This window comes from Glossina fuscipes, unplaced genomic scaffold (genome assembly GCF_014805625.2).
Source record: "Glossina fuscipes isolate IAEA_lab_2018 unplaced genomic scaffold, Yale_Gfus_2 90, whole genome shotgun sequence".
NCBI classification, from domain to species: domain Eukaryota; kingdom Metazoa; phylum Arthropoda; class Insecta; order Diptera; family Glossinidae; genus Glossina; species Glossina fuscipes.
Window position 1 is genome coordinate 1,511,373 of NW_023998444.1, and position 18,660 is coordinate 1,530,032.

Consider the following 18,660-nt stretch of genomic DNA (forward strand, 5'->3'; position numbering starts at 1 on the left):
TGGAAAAAATGTAAAATAAAAGAAAATTCCTAAACTTTGCTTATAGCCGAAAAGACTTGTAACACATGGTATATTAAGTTTGCAAGTAATGCACAGAAATACTACAGATAGACTCCCTTTTATTATATAGACCGGTTCACAACCGAATTAAGAATCACTTTACGCTTGTCTTCCTTCTATTGGTAATTTTCGCAATTGGTTTAAGCTTATTTGCCCGATATTCGTCCATGTTCGCAAGTTTTGCGACATTTTGATGAAATTCGGTACACTCCGTAGGTGGTATAGCCCGAAGGATGTACCCTACTGAAACTAAATTCGATCGGATCATTTTTTTGACCGTTCCGAATACATTTTGCAAAGTCGTTACATGATTAATATTGAAATTTATACAATTCGTCCGCTGAACTCACTTTGTCATTTTAAATTGATGTGAAAAATTTTGATCGTATCCGCAAGTTCTTGCCATATAATCGTTTCTACGCGGGCTAAAACTTTATGCGCTAGAAAGGCTTCACTTTCATAGATAAAATATTATAGTTCATAATATTAACTTGACTTAAAAATCAGCCTTATCGAATTTGAGTCTCATAGGTTAATTTTTTGCTTCCCAAGCCATATTAAAAAAAAAATAAAAAATACGCCTTTATTTTGCAAAAATGTTCACTTTTTCATATTTTATATTGGCTCTTGAGAGCAATTTGATATAAAATTTAATTCGAGCAAATTTGAATCAAGTAGATCTCTTTTTTGGAAGGACTGTCGTCAAATAGAACGCCTTATATCTTGTGATGAACATTTTTCCGTAGCATTAATTTCACATTAAAATGATCTGAAACACATTTGAACTGCATGGATCTACTTTTTAATAGCCATCCTATATAAGACTGTCGCGTAAGGGGCTACCATGAATAGTAAGCCGTTTAGCAAAGAGGTTTAGTTGTAGTATTTTATTAACCGTAGGACATTTGAACAACATAGATCCGTTCTCATAAAAGGTTGTCACAAAAGGTAAGCCTTTATATAGTAAAAAAGTCCAGTTTTTATATTATATGAGATAAATTGTTTCATGAGGGCAGCTTGATTGAAAACTTATATTTGAATCGCATAGATGTATTTTTTAGACGCAATCATGTTTTCATGAAAAATAAGTCTAATTTGTAGGTCTTTACCCACGAAAATAGGTCAAGAATAATAAAAACTTAAAAAAAAAGATTAAATTTGGTAAATTAAATTCGAGTCAGTTAAGGTTTTGGGCACTCTTCAGTAAGATGGCTTTCATGAAGACTATGCCTTTACATAAAAACAAAGTATAACCATATTATCATGAAAGTGAATGAACAATAGTCTTAGGCGAGATCAAGTAAGGCAATTAAAGGACGGCTTTGACCAACTGTAAATTTATTATTGGTTTTATTTTAAGTTTTGTTGTGAAAATGATGGTGGCATGACCATCTCTAAGAAAAGTCTACGATTATTGAAATTTATCCAAAATCCATACACATAATCAAAAATCACAATTTGAACGCCACATGATTTCGTAGAATATATCCTTGAGAAGCCTACTGATGAGAAAAATGTTGGACAACCCTGCCGCACATAACTAAAAATTGAAGTCCAGTAAGATTCATTTTAGTTCGTAAATACTTTCACTTATAATTTGCCGTGGACGTGGCAGCTAAAGCGGGTAAGGTTTACTGTTTTTTTGCTAACAACATTTTTGCATTTGTGCTAAGGAAAAACGTATTAAATGAACAGTGGTGACATCTATGGTTTAAATCAACATTTTGTACCCACCACCGAATAATACGGTTATACTAAAGAGTTGTTCCTTTCCTCGTATTATTTAAAAGTACGCACTAGCGATTAACATTACAGAATATAGTGTTCAAAAAATAAGGGGAGTTTTGATTTTTTAATGTAAAGTAAAAGTGTGTCGAATATTAAGCAATAATTTTTTTGCAGGTTCGTTTCGTTAGCTTATAGAGTAGAGCATATGTTCTGGTGTAACTTATAAAATTGTCAGTGAAATCTCCCTCTAATGAGCTTTATTGACTCAAGACAATTGCGGACAACAAAATAGTTGCTCGAAACTATATCAGTTTAATACTGCGCTTGTAGAAGGATATAATTAATACATAAGAAACTCTTTTTTTTGGAAAATCAAAAATCCCCCCATATTTTGAAGGCATTACGACTTCAGTGTTTGAGTCGCGTGTACATTTTTGTGACAATTTTCTTTATTCACAAGATTTTGTGGCGGGTCAGCTACTACATGTAAATTAGAGAAATGATGTTCTTGAAGGACATCTATAGCCACTACGTACCCTATAGCTACATAAAACCTTAATCGAGTTTTCTGTAATTTTTCGGTGTAACATCACCAAGTAGTTACGCAGCGGGTCTATCAAGTCGGTAGGCCTCAATTCGCTTGCTAGAATGGTGGACTTTAATAACAATTGGTTTGTAATCGTCAACGGAACGATTGGTAAAGGCGTAAAAGTTACCTCTCGGGCACGTAACTCACGGGAAAGCCCCGTTACCAATTTACTTCCCCCTACTTCTTTCTGGCCGTATGTATAGAGAAGGGGCTAATTTGAAGAAATATGCTTTACCTTTGCTGATACACCGGGTTTATTTTATTAAATGTTATTACTGGTAAAAAGGCTTACCTACTTCCTACCTAGGCAATAAATGAATGAAGGTAGTAATTTTTATAATAATTGATTCAGGATTATCATGCCATAATAATATGGACAAGGATGTGGCATAAAATAAATCTTGATGCACGTCGTTTTATTTGTTGTGACCTTTTAAAATAAGACGCAATGGCGGATGTGGTCAAAAAACTGATCCGATCTGAACCATTTTAAGTAGCGTTTATTCGCGTTAGAATGTTTCAAATATTTGCGGCTTCTAGGTTGAATAAAAAAGATCAAGACGGACAGCCGGGCGGTCAAAATCGTCAATATACCAAATTTCATTCATATATCTAAAAAATTTGCGAGATGTAGGTTGAACACAAGAACAGAAGACGAACAGAAGGACCGACAAGTGTACATCGATTGAGAAAGTGACAAATTTCTCGAAAATATCTCAAAAAATGCGACCGGCGGAATGGAGACAATTTCATAAGACGAATAGATGGAGATAACAGATGGTTTTATCTCATGTCCTTCTATTTGCTGAATACGTCCGCACAAACTTATTATACTCTTCTACCGCAAGTGGTGTAGGGAATAAGAAAAAGCTCATTATTGTTATGAATGACGTGGACAAGATGTATCGCAACCTAGAAGATCTAGTGTACATGGCCATGCCCCTGGCTCTTCACTTTGCATTTTTATGAATCCCGTCACTTTCTTCGGATCGGAGAACCATACCGAGTCCGGCGTAGTAAAATGTTCACCAAACACTTAGTATCTGAATCTGCAGATGGCCTGACATTCACCTAGAACGTTTCACTTTGCCGCTGGCAGAATCTGCATGAAGCGATATCAAACATACCCATGAAGCCGGTGACTAATTGCAGGTCGCTTCTTCTTAGTTCCGGTAATTCGTGTGGCCTACCGGAACATCTGACCAATCTTATCGCCTGTCATTGTTCTGCAGTCTATTAATATTTGTACGCCAAAGAACGGTCCTTGTCCCCTCCAGCTCCCCAGTTAGCCAGGCAGTCAGCCCTTATGTTGCCCTCAGCACCCAAATTGCCAGGCCAGGTGTACATCGTTGTGCCTGCCTAGTTCACTCAGTGCTTGAAGGCACTCCAACGCAAGCCTGGATGTTATCATGCGCTTCCTTATACACTTTAAGGCGGCTTCGCTGTCGGAGTATATGCAGATCCGTTGTCTCCTGCACTGCCTTCTTAAGCAGTCAGAAATAGAGGCGGTAATTGGGTAGACTTTTGCTTGGAATATGAAGGGAGTATGTCCCGTTGTTATGGGCTTGTGGCGATTCGGGCCACAAAACTCAGCCCCAGTTTGGCTATTTCCAATGTCGAGCAGTGCACTTAGCAAGCTTCTGTGGCAATAAAATGAGAAGTGGGTCCCAGCAGCGCCTCTAGGGCATTCAAGGGGCCCGATCTCGTCGTCCCGGTAATGCCAACGCACGTGAGATGTCGTCCCCGTCGTTTTTTGCTTCGCAAAGCCGAAGCGGCATAGGTTGGAATGGGAGATATTATGGTGGTATAAGATTAGTAGATCAATTTTGGGCTTATACCAGATGTTTTGCCGTAAAAGCGTTGACAGGTAAGGAGTAAGAAAAAGCCTATCAGAGATGATCATTTATCTGCCATTATGGGGAGGCAATCGAATTGATCGAATTTAACGGACTAGGTTACAAATCTAATGTGATTGTTGGAGGTGGTGGGTAACAAATAATAAAAAAACAAAAACAAATAGTTTGAAATAATTTGAAAATTAAATAAGAACTAACTCATTGCATTACTCCCTCTGGTGGAATATTTGGATTCGTTAGAATTTATACAATTTATGGTTTTTTTTTTTCCTGCTAATTAGTTAATGTTTCTATAGAAAACTTTGGTAGTGAATAAAGACCGCTCACTACAGGTTTGAAAACTTCTTTTCCTTTTTACTTACATTAAACCCTAAGGAAAAATTTTCAAGCTAAAAAGAAAAGATTTTTTTAAAATCTCATTCTCGCTGATTCGAAAGGAAAGACCGTCGCTTAATCGACAGCTTGAAAGCTCTTTGCTTTGAATGTAGTAGAAAAATGCTTTAGAGTTGTCATATGCCTTTTATAGACATAAATATAGAGGTATATGTATACACATATAAATAATTGAAGAATTTTCCGAATTTGAATTTGAACTTGAAAATTGTACGAATTTAAGAATAGATCTTTTTTGAAAGCAAAGTTCAATGTGATTTCATTCATATTATCTTTTCTTATTTTCTTTTCTTTCTTCTTTTCATTTCGTTTAATTAACATAATGTGCTTTTTTGAATTTCAATTTTTTTTCTCTATTTTGTTTTTTGTTTTATTTCTTCTCTTTATTTATTTATTTGTTTTATACATATATATATACGTTTGTTTTGTTTTTTTTTTTTATATATTGTAAACAGCTACCCTTTCCACTACATTACATATACGTACGAAAAGTAGTTCATTACCTCCTCCTCCTCCTAGTGGTAGTAGAGCTCATGCAAATGCTGTCGCTGCTGCTAATATCGAAAATTCTCAACTTCATGCAAATCAATCATTAACATCAACATCACTAAGCAAATCGCCACAATCTTCGCAAATGCGTAAAAGTGACAAAGACAAACGTAACTTAATTAATAATAATAATAATAATAGCCATGAAGCCAGTAATGGCAGTATTGTTACGCAACCACTACTACTACCACCACTACCACCACCAGCACCACCACCACCGCTGCTACTGCAACACGGTATGAAAATAATTAAAACGCCGCCAAAAACTTCGGCAATGAGTTCAATGAGTGTTATTCAGACCGACGGTATGCGTAAAATTGCGCCGCCATCGACGCTGGTTATGAATGATGAGATTGGCGGTCATAAAATCGGTGGTGATGTTGGCAAAACATTGGCTTTGAATCGTTTACCGGTACCAGGTCGTGATAAAAAATTGGCTGAAAGTGAGTAGAGCGATAAGGTCGTAAGGTCAACAAAAACAAAAATAAAAACCATTGATTGCCTAAAGGAATGAATTTAAGTAAATTTATTATACTTTTGTTTTCTCTCTGCCAAAAAAAAAAAAACCAAACCAAACTAAAAAAAAAATTTAACCACAAATCAAGTGTCTTTACACTATTTACAACTTTTATGGCTACACTTACACTTGTACAAAAACAACTAAAATGTTTTTTGTTTTTTTTGTTTTTTTTTTTCCTAGTGTTTGTACATTAAAAGTACATTAATGTTTGTCGTTTAGCTTTAGTTGTACAATAATATGAAAATAATTTAGCTCTAATTAATATAATCGTAAAAAAAAAAGAAAAAAAAATTTAAATCAAAATTTTTCTATTCATGTTTTTTTTGTCTTATGTTGTAGTGCAGTGATGTTAAGTTCAGTGTAAATATGCAGTAAAAAAAGAGAATTTCTAATGAATGGAGAAAAGTTTGGTGTGTACACGTACACGGCGGTCTCTTTGTCAACTAACTATAGTAGTTGTGTGTGTTTTTTCTGTTGCCTAGTATATAAACCTGCCCTTGGGATCCACAGTAACCACAAATCCTTACAAAAGTAAACTTTACGCAACATGAAAACATTGCGCTTAAATCACTATTACTTGACGAATCTATCTCTCTCTCTCTCTCTCTCTCTCTCTTTCTCTCTCTCTCACTCTCACTCTCTCTCTCACTAGCTCCCTATCTATCTGTCTCTGTCTTTCTATGTCTGCCTCTCTATACGCCTCTGTGCCTGCTATCGCTCTTCCTCTTTTTCTCACTCTCTCTCTCTCCGTAATATTTTTAACTAATTGTTTTATTGCCTAAGCTTTGTTGTTATTCTTGTTGTTGTTATTGTTGTTGATTTGTTGTGGAAAAGCTTTACCTTCTTGTTAACATTCGAAAGCATGTTTTTTTTTTAATTTTTCATTATTACTATTATTATTAATGTTGTTGTTGCAAAAAACGCTTCAAAAATGGTTTTTTCTCTGGAAAAAGAAAGCTTTTCTCTTTTAATTAAATTTTCTGTTAAAATCTTTAATATTAAGTTATGTTTTTTGTTTTTTTTTTTATCTTTCTTAACAGGTTTACAAGAAATTTTTTTTGTTTTTTATTTATTTTATCGTTTTGGTTGAACTAACCAAATAAAGTGTTTGGATTTCAGTTTCTTTACATTAAAAAAAATATATATATACGAAATTTTTACCACAACAAGCTTCTTTTTTTGATTTTTACTCTATATCAAGTTTAAAAGAGGGCGATTTTAAAAAAATATATTGAGAAAAAAAAAATATTTTTTTTTTTATTTTTTACTTTATTACGATATAGATGATGGTGAAGATGGCCGTGACACTGCCATATCTGTGTCCAGTTGTAGTCCACAACCGGTCCCTGAGGTACCAGAAGAGCCTTTGGTTAAATCGCCGCCCGAACCTACACGCGTCAAATCGCCCGAACAAATTATAATGCGTTCACCCGATCCGGTTAATTGGACCGTACCATTGGATACAGGGAAAACATTTACCGTTACGCAAAATGTTAAAGAAGGTCAGTTTGCATTTAACCGAAAATATCGCATTTGAGTTATATAATGAAATCATTTACAAAAAAAGTTCGATTTTTAGGTGAAAATTACAGTCGGCCTCAGAGCGAGATAAAGGCTTCGACTCCGGTCGAAAAACCACCACCACCACCACAATCGGCTCCACCCGAATTGACTGAACAAGTCAAAATGGACGGTAAGCTTTAAAGCACGCTTCTACTTCGAAACATCCATATCTAATAAGACAAAAAAAAAAAAAAATAATCCAAAAAAAAAAAAACGCTTATCAAATAATTCGCTATTCATCATCATTTGTTAAAAAAAAAAAGAAAAGAAAACTATCAATTCAGTCAATCAGTCAAAGCTTAAAATACCACAAACTAAACCTATAAAAAAAAAAAAAAAAAAAAAATAAAAAAAAAAAAAAAAAAAAAAAACAATCCCAAAAAGCACTTTACGTATAACACACATTTTCTTCGTAAACTTTTCCTCATATTCACGCGTAACAACAGCTTGGAAAAATGCTCATTCTACCGATACCAAAGCATCGTTGTTGAGCAGTTCTAGTCCCACATCTAGTCTAAGCAAAAATCAAAAATCTTTTAATAACAACCACACCAACAACAACAACAATAATTATAACAACAATCATAATAGTAACAATAATAATATAAATAGTAATAGTAATAATAATGGAAACAATAACACCAATAATAAATTAAATACTAAACCATTGCCTGGTACTACTATAAGAGTATTAGAAGATCCTTTATTTGATATAGATGTGGTAATGGCTACTAGTGCTGCTTCCATAACCAGCGTAACAGGCGGTGGTAATCTCTCATCATCATCAAATTCAACAACAACACCATCAACTGCTCGCACTACGGCAACCGATGTTTTGGAAAAGGCTCGTGATCGTTTTGATCGTTTCTGGGGTGGTAACAACGTTAAAGAGGAGAGTGTTTAAATTTACTATTAAAAAGAACAACAACAACATCCACAAATAAAAAAAACCAATAACATTCAAAAATATTTTACAATTTATAATCAAGCCTTTAAAAAAACACAAAATGCAGCCTACGAATAATTAAAATTAAAAAAAATAAATAAAAGCAGAACACAAGAATGGTATATATATGTATTTGAAAAACCAAAACCAAAAAAAAAAAAAGGAAAAAACAAAAAAGAAGACATAAGAGATTTTTATGTTAAACACAAAACCACTTTAACTTTCGATAATGAAGACTCTGCAGAACATTTAAAAGAAGAGGTATGTTAATCTTATGTTAGCTTATGACTTAGTCTGTCAATAATGTTTTCTGTTCTTTTTTTTTAATTTTTACATTTTTCTTTTTTTATTCTTTCCTTTTATCATCTTGAAGTATCCCACACCACCTCAATGATCGAAGACGACTACTAATTACAACACATTGTCATGCATAAACATATATAAACATAAATTCATTTAAGGAAATCATCAAATTCATATTAGAAATGCTGTAAAATCCTTTTAAAAGCTTAAGATTAAGAAAAGCTTGCTATGTAAGAAGATAGGAAAGGCTTCATCGAGAACGACCTCAAGTTAAACCTCCAAGAAAGAATACTTATTTCGAACTTAGGGAATGTTATGAAAAATTTTTAAAAGCTTTAAACCTAACAAAGATTGTCAAATGAAAAATGGAAAGCTGCAAAAAGCTTTTAAAGACCTTTAACCCCAAGATAGCTTGTTAAGTGAAAAATGGAAATGTTAAAAACGATTTTTACAGTCTTTCAACTTAAGCGAAAAAATTGAAATCTATAAAAAGCTTTTGAAAGCCTTTAACACAAAGCAACTTGTTAAGTAAAACATGAAAATTTATGAAAAGCCATTTCAAGCCACTTTAAACCTCGACGGATTTCAGTGACAACTGAAAATCAATAAAGAGCTTTTAAAGGCCTTTAACTCAAGATAGCTTTTAAAGGCTTTTTTAAACCTAAGATCACTTATATGAAGAACAAAAAAGATTATAAAAAACTTGTAAAAGCCTTGAATGCTTGCTTATTATTAGGTGAAAAATGGACAATTATATAAGCTTTTGAAGGCTTTTAACTAAAAACTATTTAGGTGAAGAATGGATATCTATAAAAAGCCTTCAAATTCCATTAACCCAAGCTAGCTTGTTGAGTAAATAAAACATGGCACAAAGCTCTTAAAGCTCTTTTCAAGTGAAAAGAAAAATCCATTAAAAGCTAAAATATTTTTTCACTTAACATCACTTAGGTGAAAAATGTTAATCTACAAAAAGCTTGTGAAGGCCTAAAAGCTATAAAAAGTTTTAAAAGCCAACAGAGCATATTAGTTAAAAAAGGGGAAATAAATCTTTTACGAGGAATAAGGAAATTATTTCCCTACAACACCTTAAAGAAAGATGTTTAGAGAAGCTCTACATAGTTTTGGAAAGAAAGGGTGAAAAGATAAAGCTTTAAGAACAAGATAGGTTTTACGCAAGGCAAAAAAAAAAAAAATGCTTAAATAGCTTAAGATAGGGAATCAAAAACAAATTCTAGGAAGCTTTAGAAAGTTTCCAAGGAAAGCTTCTTATTGTGTAGAAAACGATTCTTAAGCGAAACAAATCGAATAGAAACCAACTTAGGTTGAGCTTGAAAGAACTTTTGAAAATGCTTGGGAAGCAGAGCAAATAGAGGAGAAAAGCAAAAAAAAAAAAGAAAAAGAAAAACGAAAAGAAATGAAAAACAAAAGAAAGAAAATGAATGACATACGAGTTCACATATTGACAACAGCCACACAATCTACGAGACACGAAGACCCGTCCAGAGTTAAGAAAATTTACACATACATATATTTTACAACAAGAAAAGCAACAACAATTCTACTCTACAAAAACCTAAAAAAAAATAAATAAAAATAAAAACAAACAATTAATAACAATAATTTAGGCCATCAAAAAATGAAAAGACAGAAAGCATTAGCTAAACATATAGAGTTTCCGTCAGATTTTACACTCAAGAAAAATAAATATAATAATAATAATAATAATGATAATAAAAACATAAAAATATATTATTGATAAAACCAAAAAAAAGAGACATAAATTCTTAAAAATGAGACTCGTATGTTTAAAAATTATTTAAATAAGAGAAGAAGATTTTTTTAATAATTAGAAAATAGAAAATTAAACAAAATAATAATAAAAAAAAAAAAAAACAAATAAAACCAAACAAAACAAAACTTAAAAAGAAAGAAATTTTCTCATGTTTTTAAAACTTTTTGTAACGATTTTTTATTTTCAATATAGTTTTTTTTTTTTGTTTGCGCCAAACATTTGTTATACGCAATATTAAGTGCTTCAAGACAACAAAACAAAAAACCAAACTTATATGTATGTGACCGACACCCTTAGTTAGCCTTAAAACAATTTACTGCAACGTATATCAAAATAATAATAATAATAATAAAATACAAAAAAAAAGAAGAAAAATATTATTTCAAAACTTAAAGTTTGAATGCATATAACCGCCAATTCGCAAGCAAGCAAGCGAACAGATCAAGAAGAAGAAGAAGAAGTAGAGGAAGAAAAGGAAAAATAAGTAAACAAAAAAGTATTATCGGATATTTATCATTAATACCGTAATCAGAATTATTAAGTTAAGCAAAATGCATGTTAAAGAAAAGACAATTGAAACCTAGTTCAAGGAAAACCAAAAAAAAAAAAATAAAAAAACAAAACAGGAAAAAACCGAAAAAGAATATATATATATATACATATATATATATTTAGATTTTGAATATATATTTAGCAGATCGTTTTTCTTTTGTCTATTTTCTTCTTCTTTTTTGTTTTTCTTTACAAATAAATGTTGCGCTATATACCTTAAACATATACATATAACAAAATATATATATTAAAGATTTGTTAGCATTGCTTATATGCTTTTCACTTGACTTTATCGTTAAAGATCTTGTTCAAGCCATTGCCAAGCTTTTACACATAAAAAGGATGTTTCAAAATAAACTGAATACCGTTTTTTATATATATATTTTTTTTTTTTTGCAAAATATTAAAACAACTTGCTTGCAACACCCAACTGGAAACTTTAGTGACTCCACAGCGCATATATATATTCTTGATCAGTATCGAATTATAAATTTATCTAAATATGTCCGCCCGTCAGTCTTTCCGCCTGCTTGCTTGCCCCATTGTCCATTTGCTCATTTGTCCGTCAGTCCATCTAGCCGTCTGTCGATCTCTCCGGCTGTCCATCTATCCGCTGGTAATTATGTACGCCTGTCAATCCATTCGCCTGTGCATTTGTCTGCCATCTTTTCCATCCATTCTTCTATCTGACTGACCATGTCTTTCTGTCCATCTGTCCACGTCCTGCATAAATATTCTACGGGTAATTCTATAGTACATGATTAGAATGGAAAACAATTGACTACGCCCGCACTTTATAAAATAGGGAGAGTTTACTTTTTTTTTTTGTAAATGGTGCTTGGTATATAATATGCGACCAGAGTCGAATATAATTTTCTGTTAAAAAGATGTCCTCCATACATGTCGACATGATCGTGAAAGTTAAGTACATTCCTGTTCCGGTCTAGACTTTTTTATTCTCATTGAGTTCACCTTATAAAATGTGAAAATATTATCTTGTTTTACCCGAAACGTTTGCACATACGTGGACTCAATCGAGTACAATAATCAACGCTTACGCCATTACTTTAATCATTTCAAAAACAAACGTTATTCTCCCTTTCCAATAATAATACCGACTCATTTCCTCGACCTGAACAGGCGCTAATCAAAAGGAGCCAGGTCTAAACAGTGATGCACAATTGGGATAAACTTCAACCCATGATGAAGATCACTTCCCGTGTTGCTTTTACTCGAGACGGATGGACGTACGCACACGTAAATCGTCCTCAAGACAAAAATTCAATGCATAGAAGTATTTTAAACCTTTAATAGATCTCAATATAATTCAATCTATTTCCTTGAAGATGGACTTTGTAGTCTCAGCTGAACTTTTCTTAACAAAAATATAAAGCTTTCAATTTTCTCACATCCCTTCCAGACTTAATAAATACACTTCCAAGAATTGACAGGAATTTACAGATTGGATCTGCGTTGTTTTCGAAGAAAATATTTTTCATTTTTTAAAGTGAAGAGTGTACCAAGTACGGCTAAAGCCGTTTCAATTGTTTTTTTATTTTTTTTTGTTTCTTAATTTTTTTTGTTTATTGCTACAATCAATTCCAAAAGATAAATATAATGAAAATGGGTAAACTCCTGCTATTGTTTAAGTTGCTTGATACATAATGTTATTGTTTAGTAAATGACAGCAACAACAACAACAACAACAACAGCAATAATAAACTACTGTTGAGTTAAAAGATGAATTTATAATTAGTTATTAATATATATTTACAAGAAAAACTAATTGAATAAAAAAAAAAAAAAAAAAAATTGAAAAAAAATATTATAACTCATTAAAACTATACGTATATAAAAATAAAACAAAGCATAAACTGAATATTTAAACTTCAACACAAAACCATTTACTGAACACACTTATTAAAGAATTTTAAACAACACACACTTAACCTACAACTTAATGACATCTTCAAAACTAAGTGAAAGCAAAAAAAAAAGAAAAGAATAATAAAAACCAAACTTTAGTTAGAGAGCCCGTTAAAAATTAAATTTTATAAATAAAAAAAAAATAACAAAAACAACAACAAAAAAAGAAAATACAAAACAAAAATCCACAAACTCTTCACTCAAGATTTAAACTCTCTTCAGCACACGTATCTATTTAATTTAAAGCGAATAATGAAATCAACAACAAATAAACAATTAGGAATTCTAATAAATTCATTTATAAAATAATAATAATAAAAATAATAATAAAAAATAAAGTTATGTTCGTCTTAGGATGAATGATTAACACTTGTCACCTTAAGGAAAATTTCCATTGCGCTCAGTTTATATGCAAGACAACCTTTTGAAAGTCTACGGAAATTGACCAGGAAAACATTTGCGTTTTATTTAGATTTTCTAACGAGAGCGGATTGACAGAGAGACAACCGGACGGAAACGAGACGTTTGAAAGATAAGACGGATGGACGAAAAAACTGATAAGAAGACTTGCAAACGAAGAAATAGCACGATTTGGAAAGATAGATAGACACGGGAACTTGTGGGCAAACAAATTGAAAGAGATAAACTGACGAGTAGCAATGGAGCGAAAAATGCGCAGAGAATTAGAAGAATGAGCGAGCGAACGAAAAAATAAAGGGCGGGTGAATAAGATGATAAGCGGGCGGATGCAACAAAAAACGAATGAAAGTAAAGAATACTGCAGATACCTGATGATAAGATAGGGAAAAAACGAACGCTACTAAATATGAAGACGAGAAAAGCAGCCGGAGGAAATGAACAATGAGTAAAGGAAAGAATGAGTAAAGGGAAGAAGAAACAAGCAGCTGCAGAGAAAACGGAGCGTGAACAACCAGAAGAAACGAAGATTAAATAAAGAGAAGGATGAGTGAAGAAAGAAAAGAATTAATAGACAAGGGAAGGAGCAGCGGTAGTAGGAAGGGCGAAATGCACATAACGGAAATAAAGCAATGTGGGGAAAGGAAAATAAATGCCGCAAAACGTACGCAAAAGGAAACAAATGGGAGTGGATAAAAAGATAAGTGAATAAGAAGTAGAGAAGGCTGCGTACAGCAATGATTGCGATGAGCAATCTAGAGAAAAATAAACGCAGCAAAGCGTGAGAGAGAAGAAAGAAATGCGAGCGAACGAAAAGGCGAATGGGTAATAGGAAAATGAGCGAAGGAAGAAAAGAATGCCCCGACGCAGCGAACAAGGAATGGATGCACTCAGGTAATGAAAAGGCACGTGAAACCGGGCGCAGTGACGGACAAATAGAAGCAAAGATGTATGAGCCGTCGAAAAGAAGGATTAAGGAATAATGAGAAAGCAAATGTGGTGAAAAAGGAATACATGAAGGGAATAACGAATAAACAAAAGTGGCAAAGGTTCACCGAATACGGCGGAAAGGGGAAGGGAAGAATAGAAGAATACACGGACAGAAGAAACAAATTGATGGACGGAAAGACAACTGCATGGAAGAAAAAAGGTAAAGAAGAGTCATAATTGAGAGAACAGACGAACAGACAGACTCACAGACAAATGTATTAATATATAGACAAATTTAGGAAAGGCATTAACAATAAGATGAGAGGAATTTACAAACGCTTACAAGCGAACTTACTTACGATCTCGACTTAATCAAGCCAACATAGACCATTAATTTGATCTCTAACTTGATTCAAATCTTACCAATCGTGAACTTGACTAACAAGCCCATCCCTCGGTGATCAGTACAGAAATAAAAATAATAAAAAAAAATAAATAAATAAAAAGAACCCCATATAAGAAAACTCAATTTTGATGTAAACTTTAGCTTAATAATTAAGAAATAATTAAAAAAAAAAGAAGAAAATATTTTTTTTGAAGTAACAATTATTAGTAAATCCACAAAACTAAAACATTAATGGAATATCAAAAAATAAATGAAAATAAAAGGCTAAAGAGTAAATTCCCATTAACAACAGCTTCTCATTCATATGTCAAGAAAAACAAGAACAACAACAACAGAAAAGAAAAAAGAAAATCTCAAAATCCTTTTAAGTACGTAATACAATAAAAGAAAAGTAAAAGAGAAAGAAGAAGAAAAAAAAACCAGAACTTTTATTCCATGTGAACTTAGTACAGTAAGCAGAAACACACTCCCTTTAATTAAAAACTTCATGAATTTAATTAAATAGTGAGCTTTCAGTTTTTTTTTAAAGAGAAATCTATGAAAAAGTAAAATAAATAAATGAATAAAAATAATAATAAAATTAAAAATAAAAAAGTCAAAGTCAATAATAGGCCAAAAAAATAATCATTTTTTTTTTTTTTTTTTTTTTTTTGGTAATAGCCTTTTAAACCGACTTAAAGGCTTCTTTAACTGCAGATAAGTAGTGAAATATAATAATAAAAAAAAAAAAAACATAAACTAAAAAACAAACCTCAACAATTCAAAAAAAGTATACACGTGAAAAAAAAATTACTGAAATAATTAAAATTATATAAAACATATATAAAAACTAAATAAAAATAAAAAAAAAAAACAGTATCTAAATAAAGTGCGTATAAACGTTTCAGTATATAAAACAAAACAAAAAAAAAATTCTATAAATGTAGTTTTATTTCATTCCTAAATCTTTTGGTAACGGATTTCTCGACACTGCAAAATTATTGATATGGAAGAAGCAGTGAGTATAATGATTGTAACATATCTTGTCAGCGATCTGAGAGCCCGCTGTTTTGTGTAACAAAAATTGTACATCTAACCGAAAGGTCACAAGGTCGGAGGCTACAAACGGACATGTTATTGAAAGGCTAGCAAGTTCGGCTGGGGGAAGGGGAAGGGTGCAGTGTTTACCCCACAATAAACCCAAAGACAATTATTTATTTTATTTATTTTATTTATTTATTTATTTATTTTATTTTACTTTACCCATTTACACATGAAATTCAACTAAAGAATATTACAGCCAAATTCAGTGCATCTTAACGGCAAATCTTATACTAATTGTTCTAAAAACTAGAATACAATAGAAAGGAAGATAAACAATAAGGGTAATAATAAAAAATTAAGTTAAAAATAAATTAAAAAGTTATACTGCAGAACCAAGGTCCTTATGAAGACAAATCGACGAAGCTTACTTAGCGGAGGAGCTAATCTTATGCCCTAGACCACTTCATACTCTGCCCCATCTATGCTCTCCTTCCGTCCATGATTTTATGCAGGGGGGACGCTGACGTCTTCTAATCAACGTTCTTATCGCAAACGAAACTTTGCAAAGATGATAAAGTGCAGGTGTTATCATGTTAAGCAAATGCAGAGTGAAAGACGAGGAAAAACTGTGGCTTAGGTTATGTTTTAAGCGTTTCTCTCAAATTTAAAACATTTTAATATTTTTTTTTCCCTATCTTAATTAAATGTATAGAATTCACATCTTCAGAACGGATCGTTTAGGATGCTACACATCTTTTTTTGGTCCAATGAGATCCCTGTAATGTTGGGTGTTCCGCAAGAGAGCCATTCGGGTTCTATGCTAATGTCGATCCACGTGTTGATATAGGGAGATGATGTAAAACTAAACTCCTCCTTCAACGCTGCAAATTATTGCATTGGGCTGTAATCAGATTTGCATAACATGGCTGGATTGTACTCAATCAATATTTTAATAATCCAAACAACTATCAAACTGGAGAAAGATCTTTCCCACTATGACATACTTAAACAAGCCACTTAAACTGCAGAACGTAGAACGCAGAATACTGCAATAAGCCTCAGCTTAACTTAGACATCGAACTCGCTTTTAATAAAGCTGTATCGATGCCTGGCTTCATGAAACTTTGATCGAAAGAATCCCAGAGTCCCAAAGAGGTGTTGCTTTCTGTCAATATTTTATGGATTTGGGCGGAGAATATAAAATCGATGGTCATTAGATTGGTTGTGGAAATATAGTTCGCAGGGTTGTGGTCTTGAAGATCGTGGTTTGCAAGATCGCAATTTGTTTCCGTGGAGAGAATGATTGAAATGTTGGAAGAAATAGGAAAGTGGCATGTTACTGTAGGAACGTAGTCTGCAGTCTTGTCCCTCTTTAATGGGCTTTAGAAATAATACAATTCTCTTATTATATGCCTCGCTTAGCCTAATTGTAGCTGAATTGAAATGAAATAACGGAAGGGAAATAAAATAAAATGTGAATTCAGAATCATTTTCTAAACCGAAATAAGCTTAGCTGTCCCGTCTCTCCATTTTGTTTTCTTGATTTTAATTTATAAACCGCAATTTTTGGGATATCTTGACAGTGACGGAGTTTCTTCCATTGACCAATGCTATTGAAAAAAGTTCGGATCGAATCACATTTTCGACCACTTCTTATATAACGCCTTATGTTGGACCATAATTATAGGGCGTTGTAGGGTGTTTAATTAACTTATTTGTAGCTATAAACCAAAGGCCAGTGTAATAATATGTGTGCGAAAAAGGAACTAAACTACTATTCAAGTAATCGTAGTAGTTGGCAATTGTCAATTTTCATCTATTTAGCAGGCATTAAGTTTAAAGGAAAAGGGATTGATATTAAAGTCTTGGAATTAAAATTCTTTCACATAATTTCACAGTTGCGCTAACAATTTGTTAAATATTTTCTCTCAAATTTGTTAACCAAATTCTTTACAAATTTATTATTTAATTTTTTATTAAAAATTTTTATTATAAACACTATAACTTACTCAAGTAATAATTAATGTGACTTTTTCGACTGGATAAACGTTAGTGATTAGGAAAAAATGGAAAGGGGAGACCACGATGTTTTAAACTGTTGCTCCCGCTTTAGAATTCACTGGAGAGGACTGCGCAGAAACCGAATTCAGGTTGTAATTTGGACTAAGTAAAACACAAAGTATATTTGGGTTACCGGTAAAATGTTTTGTAAGGAAAAATTTATTTATTTATTTATATTTTTGAAAAAAAAAAAAAAAATATATATATATATATATATACATATAGTATAATAATTAATTGTTGGATTTGTTGACTTAGATTTTTCAAAATTGTTCTCTTATTTTAAAATTAAGAGCAAAAAAAAGTTTGGAAATATTAATAATTGTTTCTTTTTTACATGTTTTATCATAATCCACATCAAATTTAGAATTAAAATTCCTCATCGTAAATTTGTCTCTTTAAATGATTTTTTTTTTCTTTTTTACATATTGTGTTATTATTATATAGACATTTGGGATGATATCAGTGGCAACTGCTTTTATATCACAGATCACTGTTTGGGTCTTTTTATATAAGCAGTTAATTTTAAATGTTTATTAAAGTTAAAATTAAAAAAATAGTCAGAAAAAGTAATGAAGCAAAGTAAAAAATTAAAAAAATTCTTACATATTTTTATAAATGTTTTTTTTTTTTAAATGCTTTTTGCTTTTGTTTTTCTTAGGGGAGATAATTAAGAACACAACGAGTAAAAAGTTGTAATCGCCTTAAGGCGTATCGTCCATATCCACCATCGGCGTTCTTTGTTCGAGACCGGGATTTAATTGCAATATTTGGAGAAGAGACAGACCAGAGGAGAAGCTTACATCAAATTAAACTCAAAATCTCACAACGATAAAGAGTTTCTATGCTTTATGGAACCTTCCGCAATATATCTCTGGACGCTACCCACGAACTGACAAAAACAGGAGGTTAAAGCAACCATCGATGGTGGGTATGAAAAAAGTATATATCTATTGTATTGCACGTAAATTTATCTGACAGTTAAACATTAAATAATAATCTTTAGAAGTAAACGTTCATTGTGCCCTACACCACTGATTTGTGCG

General features: G+C 32.2%; 1 protein-coding gene and 1 long non-coding RNA gene across 20 annotated transcripts in view; both read left to right on the forward strand.

The window, feature by feature from the left end:
* The window catches only part of LOC119638516 (bromodomain-containing protein DDB_G0280777), a 101,972-nt gene extending 93,781 nt beyond the window's left edge, over positions 1-8,191 (forward strand). For 11 of the 19 annotated variants that reach the window (XM_038035334.1, XM_038035335.1, XM_038035340.1 and 8 more), the window contains 4 exons: positions 5,082-5,618; positions 6,979-7,197; positions 7,263-7,388; positions 7,705-8,191. In XM_038035334.1, the coding sequence (XP_037891262.1) occupies positions 5,082-5,618; positions 6,979-7,197; positions 7,263-7,388; positions 7,705-8,162 (1,340 nt within the window). In that variant the 3' untranslated portion in view covers positions 8,163-8,191. The remainder of the gene's footprint in view (positions 1-5,081; positions 5,619-6,978; positions 7,198-7,262; positions 7,389-7,704) is intronic. The other 8 variants (XM_038035352.1, XM_038035344.1, XM_038035353.1 and 5 more) reach the window with 4 other exon arrangements.
* A 145-nt stretch (positions 8,192-8,336) lies between these two features.
* LOC119638489 lies at positions 8,337-9,900 on the forward strand. Its single transcript, XR_005247443.1, has 2 exons — positions 8,337-8,465; positions 8,578-9,900. It is a non-coding gene; the product is annotated as an uncharacterized LOC119638489 (long non-coding RNA).
* Positions 9,901-18,660: the final 8,760 nt, after the last annotated feature.